Genomic DNA, 18,378 nt, shown 5'->3' on the forward strand with positions numbered 1-18,378 from the left:
CGCAGTAGATCAATTAATGTCGGCTAAATTTTGATGAAGAGTATCACTTTGTAGCAAATATGAGAAAAAGATTGATGTTAAGATTCCTTGATATTTATAGCAATGAATTATAAAAACTTGTTAGGTCCAACCGATTGAAAATAATAAAATAGTAACACAAAATTTACGTTCATTTATTAATACACTAGAAGCAAAAGAGTTTTTTTTTTAATTAAAAATATGCTTCAAGAATGTTTGTATATTTTTTTTAAAAACTGTCCACATTTTTGATAAAAATGTCAAAATAAGTAATTAAGTCAAAATTGTAAGAGCATGAGCCGTTGAAAGCAATGCTATCAATCAATCATCCGTCTTTTTCTACTCCCGTACTCTTTGATGAGACCTTTTGAGTATTCTCTCCTCCATTCACCCCGGAGCGTTTTCTTTTCATAGTCCTTCACGCCGAAAAGTTTTTAAGGTTCGGCATGCAGGCCCGCCACCTGCATTCGATTTGTGTGGGAAAAACCGCTGACGGCCGGTGAAGCAATGAGCAGCTTGAAATGGCAGTTTTATATTGTGCACAGACTGTTCGTGTCACAAAATGTCATGATTTTGGCAAATCTTCCTGTTTTAGACCTCTCAGCATTTTTGGCATAATGTTTGTCTGTCTGTGAAAAAGATAACTCAAAAACGCTTTGAGCTAGACGGATGAAATTTGGTCTTAAACCAAATTTGTAGATTTCTATCAAATTTTCGCCAAAATTTATAGAGATGAAGCCTGTCATTATACGGCCGCTCGAATAAAAATGAACGCGACGATTTATCTGTTTCCGCCTCACAATTTTGCCTCTTTTTTCAAATCAGAATTTTTGTAACCCATCGTCTGCCAGTCCTGATCATTTACATAAGTCATTTTAACGGTTCATTTATCAAAGAGTATTATTTCTATTGTATTTATTCATTCAGTAGAATAATTTATTTTATATATAATTTGTCGTATGTACCAATAATTAATTTAGACATAAATGCATGTATTTTATTTTACATGCATTTATTAATTTTAAGGATATTATTCAAATAAACAAGTTTTGTATATTTGGATAATATCATATATAAATTAATGTAAAAATTATATGTGTATTATTCATCTTTTGGTACGACAGAAATACTAATTTTTCTTAATTTCAAGTAAATCTGTACTACATAACTTGATACCCTCAAGAAACTACTTTTACGCCCTAGCAGTCCTTTGGCGCAGGTATGGCGCCATTCATTACTTATTTTAATGAAATACTTTTATTGAGTCTAAGGTAAAGTAATATTTTTATATTACAAATGTTGCACTAAGAGAGCTGTATATAAATTTAAATTCCCTTCATTTTCAGCCATTTAATGCATTTTTCAAATTATACGTAATGAATACTTCTAACGGTTTAGAAATTAACTTTGCACCAATATCCTGCATACTCGATTTCGAATACATATTCGATTGTGAAAACGCAAGGGGGGATTTAATACTTTCAGGTTTATTTTTGTTTGTGGATTGATCTTTATTAAAAATAGAATCAAATTAGAATTCGAAAACACAGCTTTTTTTTAAATGCATTCTTTAGCAATTTTTTAAATATTATTCTTATCGTTGAACAAGAGCGATTTCATTTCCGAGAGCAGGCAAACGCGGAAGCTTCGTAAATAAATACCCGAGAGAGATCTCCTTTTCTTGGCATGATCAGATGCCGTAAGAAATCGGTTTAATATCGACTGTCAACGCCATCTGGAGGTGAGGCATACCTGCTGAGGTGTTGAGGCTGAGAAGTCAAAAGAGAAGCCGCAAATATTAAAATCTCTCCTTTTCTCTTCATTTGGAGCGATGCAATTTCTCCCTGTCTTAAAAGTTCCGCAGTGTGTGAATATGAAAGATGAAACAACAGAATTTTCGCGGTGCTGTTTTAAAAATTTTGCACAACTTTGACAAAAAATTATATATATATATATATATATATATATATATATATATATATATATATATATATATATATATATATATAATATTATGCATTCTGAATTTAACTATATGAAGTTCAAAAAATAAATAAATAAAAGATATGCAAACAAGTGTTTGTATGAAATTTTTGTAATAAAACAAATATATATTCCTTTCATACTCATAAATGGAACGTCTTAGATCAAATATATACAAATCATTGAATCAATTTTAAAAGAATAACAATTACTGAATATAAAGGAATAAAATATAAATTGGGTTTTTTTACCAGTAGACTTGATATAGAAACTATAAATACTGAAATAAATATTAGATTAATATTAATAAAATTGTTTAAAAGCTTTGCTGTTTGCATTACAAAATATCTTTCATCTTTAAATGTTGCCAATCGGAAGCAAAATGAAGATATTTGTAGAAAAAAATTTCTAACAGGTAATAAATATCCAATTTTATGCATCATGAATTATTAATTTTTAAGGATATTAAAATAAATCAAACAAATCCTTATCTGTCATTTCAAGCCCATATAGTTAAAAACTAAAGTTGTTTGATTTAAAAATAAAAATAAAATAAACAATTTTTTTTTTTTTTCTATTTTCAGCTTTTAAAAGTTTTTGAAAATCGGCAACAAATTTCTCAACCCGAACGCTGAATTATCTGTCAACTCATTGAAATACTATTGATGAGATAACGTTTCTAAACTCAGAAGCAAATATATCATTCTAAGCTTCATAGGATTAATAGCCTGAAACTAAAATGTCTAAAACCCAATTTTCCAAATCTTTTTTTTATTTTGTTTTGTATAAACACTGACGTAATTTTTTTAAGAAGTTGTATATTAATGATCACTTATTCAAAAGAACTTTGTGATTATGTAAGTTCTTTAAAGTAATTACCATAACGATCATGAGGCTTCTATATTACATTCTGCCAAAAGAAAGAAAGTATAACAAAGAAGGGTTATTTCTTTAATCTTGGGGAATAGTTTTTGCAAATCAAGTCTCTGTGAGATATACTTCAGAGATTGGAATCTCGACTCTTCATAAATTCGTTCACATTTTGTACCTAAATTTATATAGAAAATTCTTAATTTTCTTATTTTAAAGAAAAATTAAATCAAAAACACTATTTTCAGTATCATCTCAAAATTTAGTTTATAAGGCCTTTCTCCTAATGGAAACTTCCTTAGGCTGAAAAACAATACCAGCTTTTTCCAAAAGATCCTATTTTATAGCAACAGTACTAAGACACCTGTACGCAAATTAAATCTAAGAATGATATGCAAAAATGCGTCGTATTCAAGTCGCCATTTTAGTTATATATTTTGATGATCTGTCTGTGCAAGGAAACAGTAAGGTGTTAACATTAAAATTGTTGATAAAAATAGTCACCCATGTTATAGAAAACGTTTCAAAATTTGACAGGAATTAAATTTTTAATCAAAATGTATCACATGAAATATTGCTTCCATTTATGTTGCTTTCATACCAATAGGGAAGACGCGTATTTTGTCATAAATTTGCCAGAATTAACACATTTTTTTTTTTTTGGAATGAAATCTAAAATAAAGAATTGAACTTTCAGCACACAAGCTGTGTTAATGCATGAGTGTGTACACAAACATCTGAAAGCAGTCAAATAATAGAAACGATGAAAGCAGTAAATAATAAAGTGTCATCTTTCAAAATGGAACTATCATTACATAATACGAAACAGTGCGGAAGTTCCCTTTTTATTCTCTGTCGGCTAAAAATAGGAATGACATATTTTTCTCCTTTTTTTATAACTTGTCACGAGCTTCAGAAGAAACAGGTACCCAGATATCCTGTTTCTTGAATAACTCTGAAATTTCTTTTGGAGCTAATCAACGCATTATCTGTCGGAAGATGATCCTCCTTCCAAACAAGCACTCGTCCCTTTCACGGATCAGACTCGCAATCAAGCTTGAACAGGTTCTCAGATCATAATAAAGACGATTCTTGTCTTCTTCTAAACTTACTTGGTATATTTCAATTCTTTTTTTGAATCAAGGGTTAGCAATTAAAAAAAATTTTTCCCCTCTTAAAATAATTATTATTTCTGTGTCTACTTGTTATGTTTCGGGAGAAATGTGCATGACTTTCTTGTTTACATTGACGAATTTTGAATTCCCACTGTTTTGCTTACCCCTTGGCATAGAAAATTGAATTGTAATAAAACCCTCATTTTTAAAGACATGTGTGAAAATATACACATAGAACCCACACATCGTTATCGATTCCCCATGCAAGCAACTAAATGAATTAATTGTCTGTAGATATAGGGTTAAAATTTTTTTGATAAACTGTTATTTTAGAAATCTTCGTATAAGAAACTATTTCTTTAGTTCTGAAAATTTCCCAGGTAGGAGCGCTGCAAACTGGATATTTGATTTCATCATTAAGTGTAAAGGATGGGCTCCACTTCGGACATTTAGAGCATTGAAGGAGGTAGTTTGATAACGTGTCGTATTAAAACTTTCTTTAGATTGAACTGCCTGTTTTTTTTTTTTTTTCTTTGCTTGGTTTCTTCAGCTATTAAATCCCAACTGCAGATGCTAGCGTATAGAGTAGATATTTTTTTAATTATCGTTAAATTCGATTACTTTTCATTTTTTTTTTTTTTTTTTTTTTTTTACCATTCCACAGATTTGTTTTTATAATTCTGTTTGTATAATTTTGTACAAATCAAAGCTTTTAAATAATAAGTTTAAATAGGGAAAACAAAGTCTGTATGTTATCTATAAAAGCGCTAAGTTATTTTAAACTATTTAAATTTTAATTTTAAAAATTTGGATTTATATTAAAAAACCGTCTTTTTTTTTTTTTTTTTTTTTTTTGAAAAATTATACGCGGCTGTTGATCTAAAAATAATCCCTCAGACTTTATTTAATAATAGATTTAATTTAAGCAAAGTTAATCTAATAAGAATTTTCTATTAAATTTAGTTTGTAATTTCTTCTCAATCGTCTCTAGTTTTACCATGCGATATTAGTGCAATTCATTAGCAAAATCTTGGATGAAAAAAATAAGAATTATCAATAAAACTTAAAAGGAGAAAAATATAAATAATCTTAATTCTTAATAACCGATTCTTCCGGATTACTTTTAAAATGCCTATATTCAGCATTCAAAATATCATCCATATCTAATCCGTCTTCGAAATAATAATAAATGGAAAATAGCAATTTAAGAACATTGCATTTATAAAGTAGAAAATATAATATCGACACATTTGATTCCACAACAGTTAGGCATAGACCCTTTTGGCTACCTGTTACAACACATACTCTTGAGGGAAAGAGGGTTGAACAGAGCGTTTGTCGAATGAAGCAGTTGCGGTTAATGTGTTCTGACTGAAATGATGCATGTGAATTCGCCCTCGTGAACAGAGGCTGGCCCCCGAGAGACGCGCCTGTTCCGTACTGATAGCAGAAATTATCCTCTTATGCATAAAGTCGCTCCGCCGCCTTCGGGAACTGGCTTCAAAAAAAAATCTGGCCATTTAATCAAAATGGGGGATATCAGTTCATTTCGAGAAAAAGATCTGTTCCCTGCAGTCATCGATTTAGAATTTTTAAAAAAAGAACGGAGAAAATAGCAAATGGAAACTGATTCTAACTGATAAACGGTGAGACTTTTATTAAAGAAGAAAAGATAGTTGATATTTCAGAAACATCTCCTTGGCCTCTTTTGCTCTATTCTTACTTAATTTCAATAAATGAATTGAGTTCTTCATTGAATTGCATTAAGAATAAAATTACTGAAAAAATTGAGCTCACAACACTATTTTGGGAAACATATTTTATCCTCACGTTTTTGTTCTGGAAATTAACATTTACTTCCAATGTCCCTGAATGCTTTGCAGCTGGGCAATGCGATATCGCATCCAACCAAAAGTTTAATTTTTTTTCTTCCTTCAAACAACCGGAATCTCAAACCAGAGGTTTGTTCAAATAAGTGCATTAATGCTAAAACATAGCACCTAAATCTCAATGCGCCGACATCCTGTAGATAGCTATTGCGTACAGAAGCGCATTTAAAAGCTAGACGCTCGCCAGAGACTGGAGGCTGAAAAATGACCTCGGCATCAAGCCTTTCTTTAAAAAAAATATCGCGACACATTATTTCCATCCAAAGATATAAAATTATAGTTCCGATAACATTCCAGATGATCAGGCATTTACTTTCCCAGCCTTGAGAAAATAATCATGAAGAAAACATTTTTTTTTTCATGGGGCTACCATTTGAGTGATTATAATGACTGACGAGTTTTCAAAGAATGTCAAAAGTCATAATAGCAATAGATCAGTAGATAAGACCTCCATTCAATTCTCATCACTTCCATTGTATTCGTTCGGATATTTCGGAGTTCACTTCCAGTGCCTTTCCGCTTCTCTTTTACATATATATTAAAAATAAATTCAGTAAATATTCATCAGCTTTGCAAATGACTACTTTATTGTCAGAATCAGTGCTTCTGAGCAAATAATATCGCTTTAAATATCCCGTGCTTTTTGATCAGCCTTACCGTGAGAAAGTGAACATACATTTGAAAAGCGACGCTATTCAAAACTGTTGGAACTACCGGAAGACAAAGAAATAAGCTTTGACAAAGTTTTGGTGGATTTTCGTAAGGAAGAATACGGTGTTCTTCATATAATAAATTCTTCTCCCGGAAGAAGAATAGGGTGGATGAGGATCATTTTTAACACAAATATATAATGAAATTACTTTTCTACAGTCAATTTCTTTTCTGACGCTGAGTAAACATCCGGAAGGAAAAAAATCTTGCAAATTTTCTAAATTTTATATTGTATTTTTATATTGTCACGTAGATACTCTAGTGCGGAATTGAATGACACACACAAGAAGTAGAGCTAACCAATTTATTAACTCGACTCTGAACTCGGAACACAGTGACTGACAAATCTTCTGCTTTTATACTAACAGGGAAAGTTCCAGAATACTTTTCTGGAGACAGTAAGAAAAGTCCAGAACACTTATCTGCTAAATTAAAGAAAGGTTCAGAATCTGCTGGAACACGATATAAAGGAAAACATAAAATCAAGGAATTAAATATTTACTCAGACTGTGAAGGACATTGTCTCAAGCGAGATTCGAACTAACGATCTCTTGAATATGAGGTCAGTGCTATGACCATTCCGCCATGGAGATTCGACTGCCTTTCTTCAATGCGACAATATATATAACACATTCATGGTTTTAATAAATAAGTAATATGGGTATCTTCATTCAATTCCAAATTTAAATTTAATAATAATTATTATTTTTAGGGTAAAAATTAAAATATTCGATTCTCATTTGGCAAAGATTGTTTTCTTATTTCACGGAAAAGATTCGGTCATTTCAATGAGAATAAAGTACTGAATCCATGCAATACATTTTTTTTGGTAAACGATGCACCTTAAAACTTTTTGTGGAAAAATATACTCCAATTTAAATATTAAACACATTTTTAAATAAAAGGAAATTCAAAACCAATAACCTATTTGATTTTTAAATTTAATAGCTAACTGTAATATAATAACTCTAGAGCAAATAGTTAACTGTCATTTGATAACAAACAATAAGTTTATCATTTTAATAATATAATCCTGAATTGAGCTTCTATATTTTTCAATTTCATGTAGACAGAGTAATTACCGACATTGTAATGCTGCAAAAAATAAGACTTCATTTTTATCCGTTGGTAAAACAAATTATTTCTCTATTTCTACCATTTGCAATATTCTATTAGCGATAACGACATTAAAAATTTAGAATTATTTCAGAATTAGAAACTAAACTGATAGTGATTAATGTTGTATATTTTAATCTTTAAGTAATAAAAAGGCCTTTATTTTTAACTGGATCTTAATCAACAGCACTATAAATTGATTATCAGATATTGTAAACTATTTAAATCTAAGCAAACGATCTAACAGTGGTTTACACTCAATTTGTGCAGAAAAGTGCCTCAGAAGAATTCGAAGAAGCGTCAAAACAAGTTGTTTTCATCTATCCGAAAGTTAGATGATAACAAAATCCGTTTATTAAAAAGGATGTAGCACTATAATATTTTATGGCGAATTGGAGAAGGTCCCCTTTGAAAGCTTCAAAGGGTGGTATATTTGACCATGCTCAGGTATTTTTAGAAAAGGAAATGTACCGAATAACTCCACAACGTTTCTTATGGTATGCGTGAAGATAAGAAGTTACAGCTTTCATATTTATATCGATTGGACATTGCTTTCATTTGAAATTCGTGAAATCCGCACGAAAAATAGGAATAAAGTATTATTCCAAGGGTATAGATGGAAATATTTTTACTTGTTTGATAAAATGTACAGAAAGTCCTTCCATGAGAATATATCTATAGACAATCTGTCTGCTTCCACGTGATAGAGTAAATCGTTTGATTTAAGACTACCGAATTGGCGTTCATACGTCTTGAAGTGAATTTTGAAAATTTTGTATATAGATTTAACTAATTAAAAAGTAAGCGGAACTTTAATGCTTTTTAGCGATAAGCTTTGAAAATAATTTCTACTTTATCTTACAGTTCCAAAAATTATCTTTTCAATAATGTAAATTCAGTTGTAATGCAATTTTTTTCAAATTTACCAATGTTCAAAAATATTTTTAAGTATGATTTGCAATAATAGATTTTATTGTTGAAATTCAGCTGAATTATTTCGTCAAGACTTCAAATCTCTTGTGTGCGTTTTTTTTTTCCATAGGAAAAGAACATTATATCTAATGAACTTTTTTTCTGCTTTTAAATTGAGCAAATGCAATAAATTACTGTAGAACTCAAAAACATTAGATTCTCGCACTGTCTCTGCTGGTATATTCTTTCCTTTTGGTTTTCATAATTGGTTTGAGTGTTATTATATGGTTATTTTTGTTATTTTATGTTATTGTATTTTTGCTTATTAGTGGTCGTATTCTTCTAATTTATTGTTTTTTTTTTTTCTTTTCTATAAATATGGTGTATCTCTTAGGGCTAATTTCAGGGAATTTTCGGGTCATGAGGAATCAATTCTGTTGGACATTTTAGTCTGTATTCCTCACAGAAAAAATAATCCCTTTTTTTTTTAATCCCTGCCTGAGGGTGACCCTTGAGAAAGTCTTCAGGCCGGATTCTTATTTTATTTGGTTTAATTTTGTTACATTTTACAAAATAGCAATGTTGCTTAGTTTTAGGGTAAAACCATGTACAGCATTAATTTGTTCTTCAAATGCATAAATTCCTTAAATTAGTACTTTATTTATATCTTTTTGCAGTTATTGCGATTTGAGTTAATTTCATGCTTGACTAAAATAATCTCAATTAATTCTCATATTTTGCGGGATTCATTCTGCTTAATTTTTTAACAATGAAATTTAAAGTCCTACACTATTTGCAAAGCATCCTGCATGTTTTCATTTTGTTCGTGCATCAAAATTGACTTCAATTAAAATAATACATTATTTGAGCACAGTTACTTTTTGTAATTTAGTTCTTGGTTGTTTGTAGCAATTAAAGCTTTTAGAATAGCCAAAATTAAATATGTTTAATAATTCATTCGAAATGGTTGACAATACAAAATAAAAGCTAATTTATAAAATGCAAATCATTTAAGTTCAAAAATATTTCATATATTATTATAAATTTTTCATTCCAGTTTCAGTCTTAACAGTAATTATCTGAAGTTTCAGGTCAAATGGGAAGGATATGGGGATCGAAGAGCGAAGGTGTTGTTTTGGTTATTTGTCCTGGGCGCCATTTTATGTAGGTGTAACTGTGGTGTCTTCTCTTGTTACCACCCTTAAGTCACTAGAAAGAATATAACAAATAAAATATTTGATGGAAAACAAGTTTCGTTTTAAAATATAATGGATTACAGCGCTCTTCAGTTTGGCGCATAGTGCAGGAATTATGTTCTCCAAGTACTCTAATCGCTATATCCTTCCAACATTCAAGCTGTTCCCCTTACAAATATTTAAAAAATATGAGACACTGTTTACATTTTTATATTAGTTGCTCTCAAAACTTTGATTTTTTAACGATATTAACTGATTTCCCTCTTTCTTTCTTTTGCTTTCCAGATGCTACCATGTACGCCCACTACGTGTTCAAGGCCTGCGATCAACAGAACAATGGTACAATTAACTTTCAGGTTAATAGAGCGTTCCCTTGATTATGATTTTATTTTTATTTTCCTCTGCAGTGGAATCTTGCCTTGTTCTCATCAGCACAGCCATTTAGCAGATGATATTCACGAAGGTATCACTTGCGAAATCGAGACTGTTTTCGGTTTCACACGACAACAAATTTTGAGTTTAAAGCATTATTCTAAACAGAGGATTTGTTTTAAACGAAATTTGATACGATGCAAAAGCGAAGCCATCTCTAAAATTCTGAAATTAGTTTGAGTTTCAAGAATATTTTCCTTTAAAAGAGGGGGAAGGGAAAGTTGTTTTTAAAGAAATTGTTCAAATGCCTGCGTTCTCTTTTCCCCGCTGGCTGATACTTGGAACACAACCAGTCAGGAAGCAACGATCGTCTGCCGGCGACGAAGGAAGCATTTTCCCGGCTTGAGATGCGTCGAAGGAAGCGCTCATCGGGGTCGTCGTTTTATAGGACACGTAGCTGACGGTGATCCTGCGAAACTGAGGCAATTATTTTAAAAGTTTATGTTTGCCTTTTTTTTTTTTTTTTTTCAACATTGAATGACTTTTCTTTTTGATTTCGATGTTAGTAGCTGATTTTTTTTTTTTTTTTTTTTTTTGTTAATTTCAAATGAACAGGATTTTTTTTCATTTGCTCCATCTCAGGAGCACCGATTAAAGCAACGAAAGAGAGCCGGAACCCTCTCGAGAAATGTGGTAATACAGCGTGATATTTGTTACCAGAATGAAGAAAATTTGAATATGCGTTTTGATCAACTTTCTTTTGATCGATCGCGTCTAAATCTGTTCTTTTGTGTTCATGCCACATATCAAATTTTCTTTACGTTGTTTGCTGCATTTTCAGTTGCTCATGTTCATATGCACGATGAATAGATATGCCGAAAAACGGTCGACGCGTTGCTGGATTTATCCAAAAATGAAACACAAATCTACGAGTTAAATGGTAAAATGATACGCCAAATTCCATCCATTTTCTTATTTTATGCTTGCACACCAACGGGTTAACAAGAGATACTTCCAATAGAGGAATTTCGTTAAAAACTTTGTAGAAATGTAATATTTTGGTACAACGACCACTTACCAAGTTTCATCCTTCTAGCACGCAGGGCTTTCGAATTATTGCATCCACAGCCGGCAGATGTCGTTCTAATTGGAACGTTATAATGATTTCAGCAATTATTCTTTCTATGTTTTTTTTTTCTGATTTTTCTCTTTATGTTGGAATAAAAATGTATTTCTAAATGCGTTTATTTTCTTTGAAAAAAAAACAGTGAATCTCTACCGCAGTTTCAGTTATTAAATAAAGTACACACAGTAAAGATTTATTTATTCGTCTGAGTAGAAATGGAGAATTATTTATAGATTAAAAAAAGGTTTAAGAAAAGCAGTAAAGAAAAGGGAAAGGTGGGCAAGGAGAAAGAAACCGGAAAGAACGACCGGTTCAGGTTTCCCGTATGATGAAGCATTATGTCTTGAATCCCGATATAAGCAAGGAAACATATTTTCACATCATACCGTTATGCGCAAGATATCCTTCTAAGCGTATTTCAGCTAGTTTGAGCTACAATGTCAGGTATTAAAAGAGTTCTTTCCGTTTTTTTGGATGTAGTTAAATGTATTTCGATTGAACGTAATTCGATAAAATGTATTCGAATTTAAATAATTTTCTTCAGTAGATCTATTGAATAATTGAATATATTAAATGTATTGAATATATTAAATAATTTTATTCAGTAGATCTTCAGTAGGTTTCTAAAAAACAATCTCTCCTACAAAATTTACTCTCTTTATATAAAACGAGAAGACAAATTCGTTCGGTTGTAGTATGATAAGGTTAATAGACAGTCTGGTTATTGCGGCATGTATGACATTTAAGTTGGATTACTTTACCATTTAACTCGTAGATTTGTGTTTCATTTTTGGATAAATCCAGCAACGCGTCGACCGTTTTTCGGCATATCTATTCATCGTGCATATGAACATGAGCAACTGAAAATGCAGCAAACAACGTAAAGAAAATTTGATATGTGGCATGAACACAAAAGAACAGATTTAGACGCGATCGATCAAAAGAAAGTTGATCAAAACGCATATTCAAATTTTCTTCATTCTGGTAACAATTATCACGCTGTATTACCACATTTCTCGACAGGGTTCCGGCTCTCTTTCGTTGCTTTAATTGGTGCTCCTGAGATGGAGCAAATGAAGAAAAATCCTGTTCATTTGAAATTAACAAAAAAAAAAAAAAATCAGCTACTAACATCGAAGTGTGGCTCAATACTGCTCAAAAGGTGAAATGTCTTTCTCAAAACTCAAGGAGAAATTCGTACCTTCTGTAATCTCTCCCGATCCTTGAAGAATAAATATTTGCTTTTATTAATTCGCCTCCCGTCACATTCCCTTGAAATCAGCCTCTCTTCCAAGGCTCTCCGTTCAAATATTCATGTGCAGAAGACAAAGCGCGTCGCCGCTCGTAAAGCAAATGACAGGGAACCATAAAAGAGGATCGAATCGAGGCAGGAAGAGATGGGTCACTGCGACGGTGTGAGGGCATCTCTTGCTGCTTTGTTCATGAGTGGAAAAGCTTAGCCTCAGAAATTTTTATTTTATGTTCGATTCACTTTTTTTCTAACCTCTTTTGGCTTTATTTTCTCCCTTCATCACTAGTAGAGGAGAGGAGATAAGGCACATTGGAGAAGAGGGGCGTTTTTTAAGCGCACGTGGTAATGCCATTTAATTGGCCATCATTACGGTCTTCGATACTTTTTATCTTAAGCGAGAGAAAAGAACAAGTAGAGATTTTTAAAAAAGTATCCGGAAGCAACTAATATTTAAAAAAACATGGGTCATCCAACTTAAATGTCATACATGCCGCAATAACCAGACTGTCTATTAACATTATCATACTACAACCGAACGAATTTGTCTTCTCGTTTTACATAAAGAGAGTAAATTGTGTAGGAGAGATTGTTTTTTCCGCAGCTTGACAACTTTTCACTTAGCTGTTAGAACTTTCAGCTCAACTTTCAATTCAGTCTAATCCTTGTTTTCTTGAATAAATATGAACACCGCAAAAAAGACATAATATCAGGGTAACCATTACCTCATTTGAACCTTTATTTTAGCCGCCTTGAACAATTTAACTGTACAAGATAATTGCCCCGTTCAGACTTGTGAACTTCGGACTCGCATGATGTGGTACGCTTATGACTAGCTTCGCCAAATGGAGAAGAAAACGGAATAAGCCTTTGCAACAATCCGCAGAGTTTGAAATCTTAACTCCAAGCTACTTTTCGCCGATCTAGTTTGACGCGTTTCAGACCTCCCTGAGTTCAAAAAACACATTTTTGGCATCCTTTACGTGATAAAGATAGTTCAAAAACGCTTTGAGTTAAGCAGATGATGCATAATCTTTACACCCAATTTGTAGGCTTCTGTCAAATGTTGAGCTAAAATAGGTTCAGAGGAAGTCTGTCTCTCCGGCTCTTCGAATATAATTTAACGAGATAACTACAAAACGAGGAGAGCCATATGGATGAAATTTGGTACAGAGATTTAACACCTATAGTGAAGACAATTTAAAATTTTTGAGCCAAATCCAACTAGGGGGTGGACTGTTTGTACATTTAGGGACATGCAAGTGCAGTAAATCAAAAACACAACGACTTAAATGTATCAAATTTGATACGTCATTTTGTGACTGCAGTTGTACTTTTGCGTCCCATTTTGATTTCCATCGGTTGGGAAAAAACGCGTCTAAAACACACATTCAGTTTTATTAGAGAGTGCGCGAGAAAGTTTTTGGGGAAACAACTCCCGTTGGTTTGAGTTATCACGTTCAAAGAACGGATTTCCCTTGGAGGGAGTTTATCCAAAATCTGTCATTTGAGTATAAAGACGACTTACTAAATGTCATCCATTTAATCTTGTGTTTTTCCGTTTCATCCATTTCATTTTTGCGTTTTTGTTGAAAGAATTCACTTTCAGTCGATCTGAACAGTAAATATTCATCAAAATCCTTTCAAGGCTAAAGTCTCGAAAGATTACGATTTATACTTTCTGTTCTTCTTAGACGTTGAAATAAAAAGGCATTTTTTTTAGTTCATATGTAAGAGTGTTGTGATCTGAACGAGTGCTCCGATACACCATGTATTCCTTAAACCAACACAATAACCCGTTTACATTCAAACAAATTTCTCAACCCACATTTGGACAGAATAACAAACATCCATATGCATACTTGGGCAGGCCTTCATACCACTTTGACATTCACAGATCCGAGGCCGATGTTCGCCGAAGATCCTTCGTGTTTCTGAGCACATTGAATTGATCGTCGTGACTTTACTTAGAGTGCCTTCTCAGATGACATTCTCATCGAGTTAGATGCCAAGTTTGCATACAGTTCAAAATGACGTCAAATCCTTATGTAAAGCACAATGCATAGAGTAACGTTTTTTAAAGAACAAAACAGAAAAGGAAATTCTAGCAATTAATATTTGATTAAATGCGACTTTTTAAAAATATAAATTTGAATCTTAGGATGTAAAGCAATATCGAAGTGAATTCCAGTGAAAAGGGCCAAATGAAACACCGCCTCTCCTCGAATTTCTAAATTATGTCTGCTTTGTAACAACCTGAAAGAAACCATTACAAAATTTTGAAAAATTCCTCGCTTTTTCGTTGTTTTCTTCGAGTCACTGAGCAGACGGTGGGAAGGATATTGTGAATTTATGTTTCATTCATTTTCGCAATCAAAAGTGTTGCCGCACAAATGACACGCAATGAAAAGTGACTTATATGACACACATGAAGAATTTAATTAAGATACATTGTGTTGGAAATTTTAAAAAAAGTGTCTTTTTACACTTATTTATATCGAACAATCTTATGCGTTCATTTACTTTTTGTCGATATTCTTATAAATGCATATTCAGGATCCGTATATTAATATTTCTCTTGCAAATGCTATACTTTACTTGGCCTTTAAATCTATCATATCAATAATTCGGTCCCGCCCCCCCCAGGAAGTAACGTGAAGCAATTTAATCACCTAAGAGATTATTGTGTTCCTCGATGAATCTGCGTCAATGAGAGAAAAGATGGTTCCCAAGGAAAAATATGTTAGAATTACCTCCGCTCTGTCAGGCATCTGAGACAAATGAATACAACCCCGGCGACAGCATGAAGGCAGTAACAAAGGTGTGATACTTAAAAACCGGTCGCATCTCTCCCCCTTCCCCCACTAAACTGGCCCGTCATTAGAGTTGAGGAAACTCGAATCTACAACATCGCTTTACACACCATGGAAGTGAGATCCTGTTAACAATGCAAATAGCATTGCCCATTATTGGGAATGGAACCGTAAAGGGAACAGAATTTAACTTCCAACTTCTTACTTTCTCGTACACGAATTATAGAAAAAGTATTGTAATCATTATAAAATTCGAACTCGTGATTTTGACGAATCTCCACGTTTTAGATCCGAGTTCGAGAAACACATTTTAGGAAAATGTCTGTCTGTCAGTGACATAGATAACTCAGAAATGCTTTGAACTAAACGGTTGAAATTTGGTATAAGGTCTTTACACGAAATTTAAAGTTTTCAATCGAATTTTGAGCAAAATCTATTCGGAGAAAGTCTATCTGTCTAACTTTTCGGATATAAGTTAACACAATACCTACTAAAACGGGGGTAAAAAAGAAGCAAATAAAATTTTGTGCACAGACTTAACATCTATATTGCAGACACTTTGAGCACATTCAGCGAGGGTTTGAATGCCTGTGCTTTCAGAAGCCTGTTAAATGCGATAACTCAAAAACGTAGTGATTTGAAAATATCAAATTTGATTTGTGATTTTGCGACTGCCATTTTAATTGTGTGTACAATTTTGGTTTCAATCGGGTGGGGAAAGACGCGTCTAAAACAAAAATTCAGCTTTGTTACAGAGAATACGAGAAGGCCTTGAGAAGACCCATTCCATTGGTTACAGAAGAAGAAACTTCATTTTTTGCCAGGAGTTACCTGTCAGATTTTGTCTGTCCTCAGTTGAAAGCCGAGAAGCCCTTCTTTAGAAAAATTCTCCTCCAAGCAGCGAACGGGTTAATTGTTTTTCACTGTTCCAGTGGAGTCGGTCCATGCGCAATAAAGTGGTGTTTTCTCTCGTCAGTTATTTTTACAACATGGCCGTGAAAGAGAGCGGCCTCTTTTTATTCCCTCTCTTTCTGAAGCACTTCGGAGTGAACTGAGCTCTACATTTCAGCTCCTCGGGTTGCAGCATCAAAAGGGCTTTCCGAGAGCTAAGAAACCCGATTTTGTTGGGTAAGAGAGTTAAAGATGTGATTGTGTGCCGAAGACCACTCAAATGGGTTTCTTTTGAAAGCTTTTCGGAAATTCAAAGAGATGTTAAAAAAGGCGTTATAAACTAGAGGTTCAAAATTTGTCTTGGTCGTAAAGAGAAGAAAAATGCTGAAATTGATATTTTTTAAACTGACCATTTGTTTGGGAACTTAAAGTAGAAAATATTTATTGTTAAAAATAGGGAAGTCAAAATAAAAATGGCAAAGCTATAGAAGAAATTGGAATTTTATTCACATTATCGGCAGCCTGCTATCGCTCTCCATATTAATAGAATTATCAAAGCCTACCTTCGAAGCATCATTTTTTAAATCGAATTTTCATGAAAAACTTACGTTTTTAATAGCAATAGTGTATAAAACTGTGAATTTAAATGCCATTTTAATGGATTTTATTTTCCATATACTGACCATAATTAGTCAAAGTTTTTTTCTAAAATCGACGTTTATGTCAAATTTTCTGTAATAAATTGTAATAAGTTCATTTCACTTTCTTTTCAGTAAAATTACATATTTATCTATGTTGTGAAGCAAAGTTTTTGCAGTTCCACTTAAAGATATCAAGATATATAAGAATTTGTACGCAGAAATAAATTTTCTAAAAAGAAAAATCAATATTTTCACGTAAAAATTGCTTTAAAATAAATAATTATCTTTTTTAAAAGTTATATTTTGATTCAAAACATGCCAAGAAATGTGCAAAACATCGAGATAAAATTTTATTTAGGTATCTAAAGAAAACTTAAAAAAATTCATAATAAAAAAAGGAGAATTGTTGATTTACAGAAAGCACAAATAAAGACTTTGGTAGTTTCCCTGAAAAATGATATGCATATATTAACACTTTAAATTGCACTCTCCTTCAAGTCAATTTATTGATTTCCTTGGTTTCATTCATTCATTCGGACATCTCTTTAAATTGTAAACTTTTTCTCGATTAAGTTGTACTGGTTGCCTTGATTTATTGATTCTCTCAACAAGCATTTCCTTGCAGTTTCTTTTTTCCATTTCTGCTTAAAGCCTTTGTTCTATTGAGATTGTTAAATGTAAGTGTTGGCATCACGCAGCCTGAGTGGAAAAGCGAAACGGCCCTTTCTCTACCGGTATTTGGAACTAAATGAAAGTTTCATAAAACAATGGAAATTTCTTTTCCAGTGAAGCGAAATGTTCCACAAAACGTTGTTGACTCTTCTCACCTAAAAAAAAGCAACTATTACACCTCTATGCACATTTTTAATATTCCCAAAATGAGTGAAAAGGGCAACTACATAATGATTTCGCATAACCAGTGTAGACATAATCGAAATGAATAAGCAATGAATTAAAATGATGTGGAAAAATCATCGCCAAATACGCCAGAAACTACCTCTGTCTCTACTAATAATAAAGATGAATGTGTGTCTCTCTATATGGACACGTGTGAGTTGGCGCTTTACAGGCCAGATCTACAACTACCAAACTGGCACATGTATACTTTAGAAAGTAAGAATATGTAGTCTGAGGCATTTTTTTCTTGAAATTTTAATAAACTAAAAACTAAGCTGAATTTTAAATTTTGATGTTTCCGAAAATACTATTGCATAAAAATAAATTTTACACTCTTTCGAAATTGAAAAAATTGTCTTTTTATTGATATTAATTGAATAGTCTAACAAATTTTTTCTCAATTTCTTTAATTAATATTTTCCTGCTTAGTTATAAACAATTGATTGCATTGTTACATTAAAATTCTAACCGTTTTCTTTATATCATCGAATATTTTATCGCGTCATTTTCTTCCATTGCCGAAGCTTAAGAAGGAGGATTGTGTTTTATATCTGTGTAGTTTACTAGATAAAATAGAAA

General features: G+C 32.3%; 1 protein-coding gene across 2 annotated transcripts in view; it reads left to right on the forward strand.

Annotated features, from left to right (window-relative positions):
* Nucleotides 1-18,378, forward strand: part of LOC129981490 (calsenilin-like) — a 220,610-nt gene that overhangs the window by 173,362 nt on the left and 28,870 nt on the right. For both annotated transcript variants that reach the window (XM_056092341.1, XM_056092342.1), the window contains exon 4: nt 10,096-10,166. In XM_056092341.1, the coding sequence (XP_055948316.1) occupies nt 10,096-10,166 (71 nt within the window). The remainder of the gene's footprint in view (nt 1-10,095; nt 10,167-18,378) is intronic.

The sequence above is a fragment of the Argiope bruennichi genome, chromosome 8 (genome assembly GCF_947563725.1).
Source record: "Argiope bruennichi chromosome 8, qqArgBrue1.1, whole genome shotgun sequence".
Taxonomy (NCBI): Eukaryota; Metazoa; Arthropoda; class Arachnida; order Araneae; family Araneidae; genus Argiope; species Argiope bruennichi.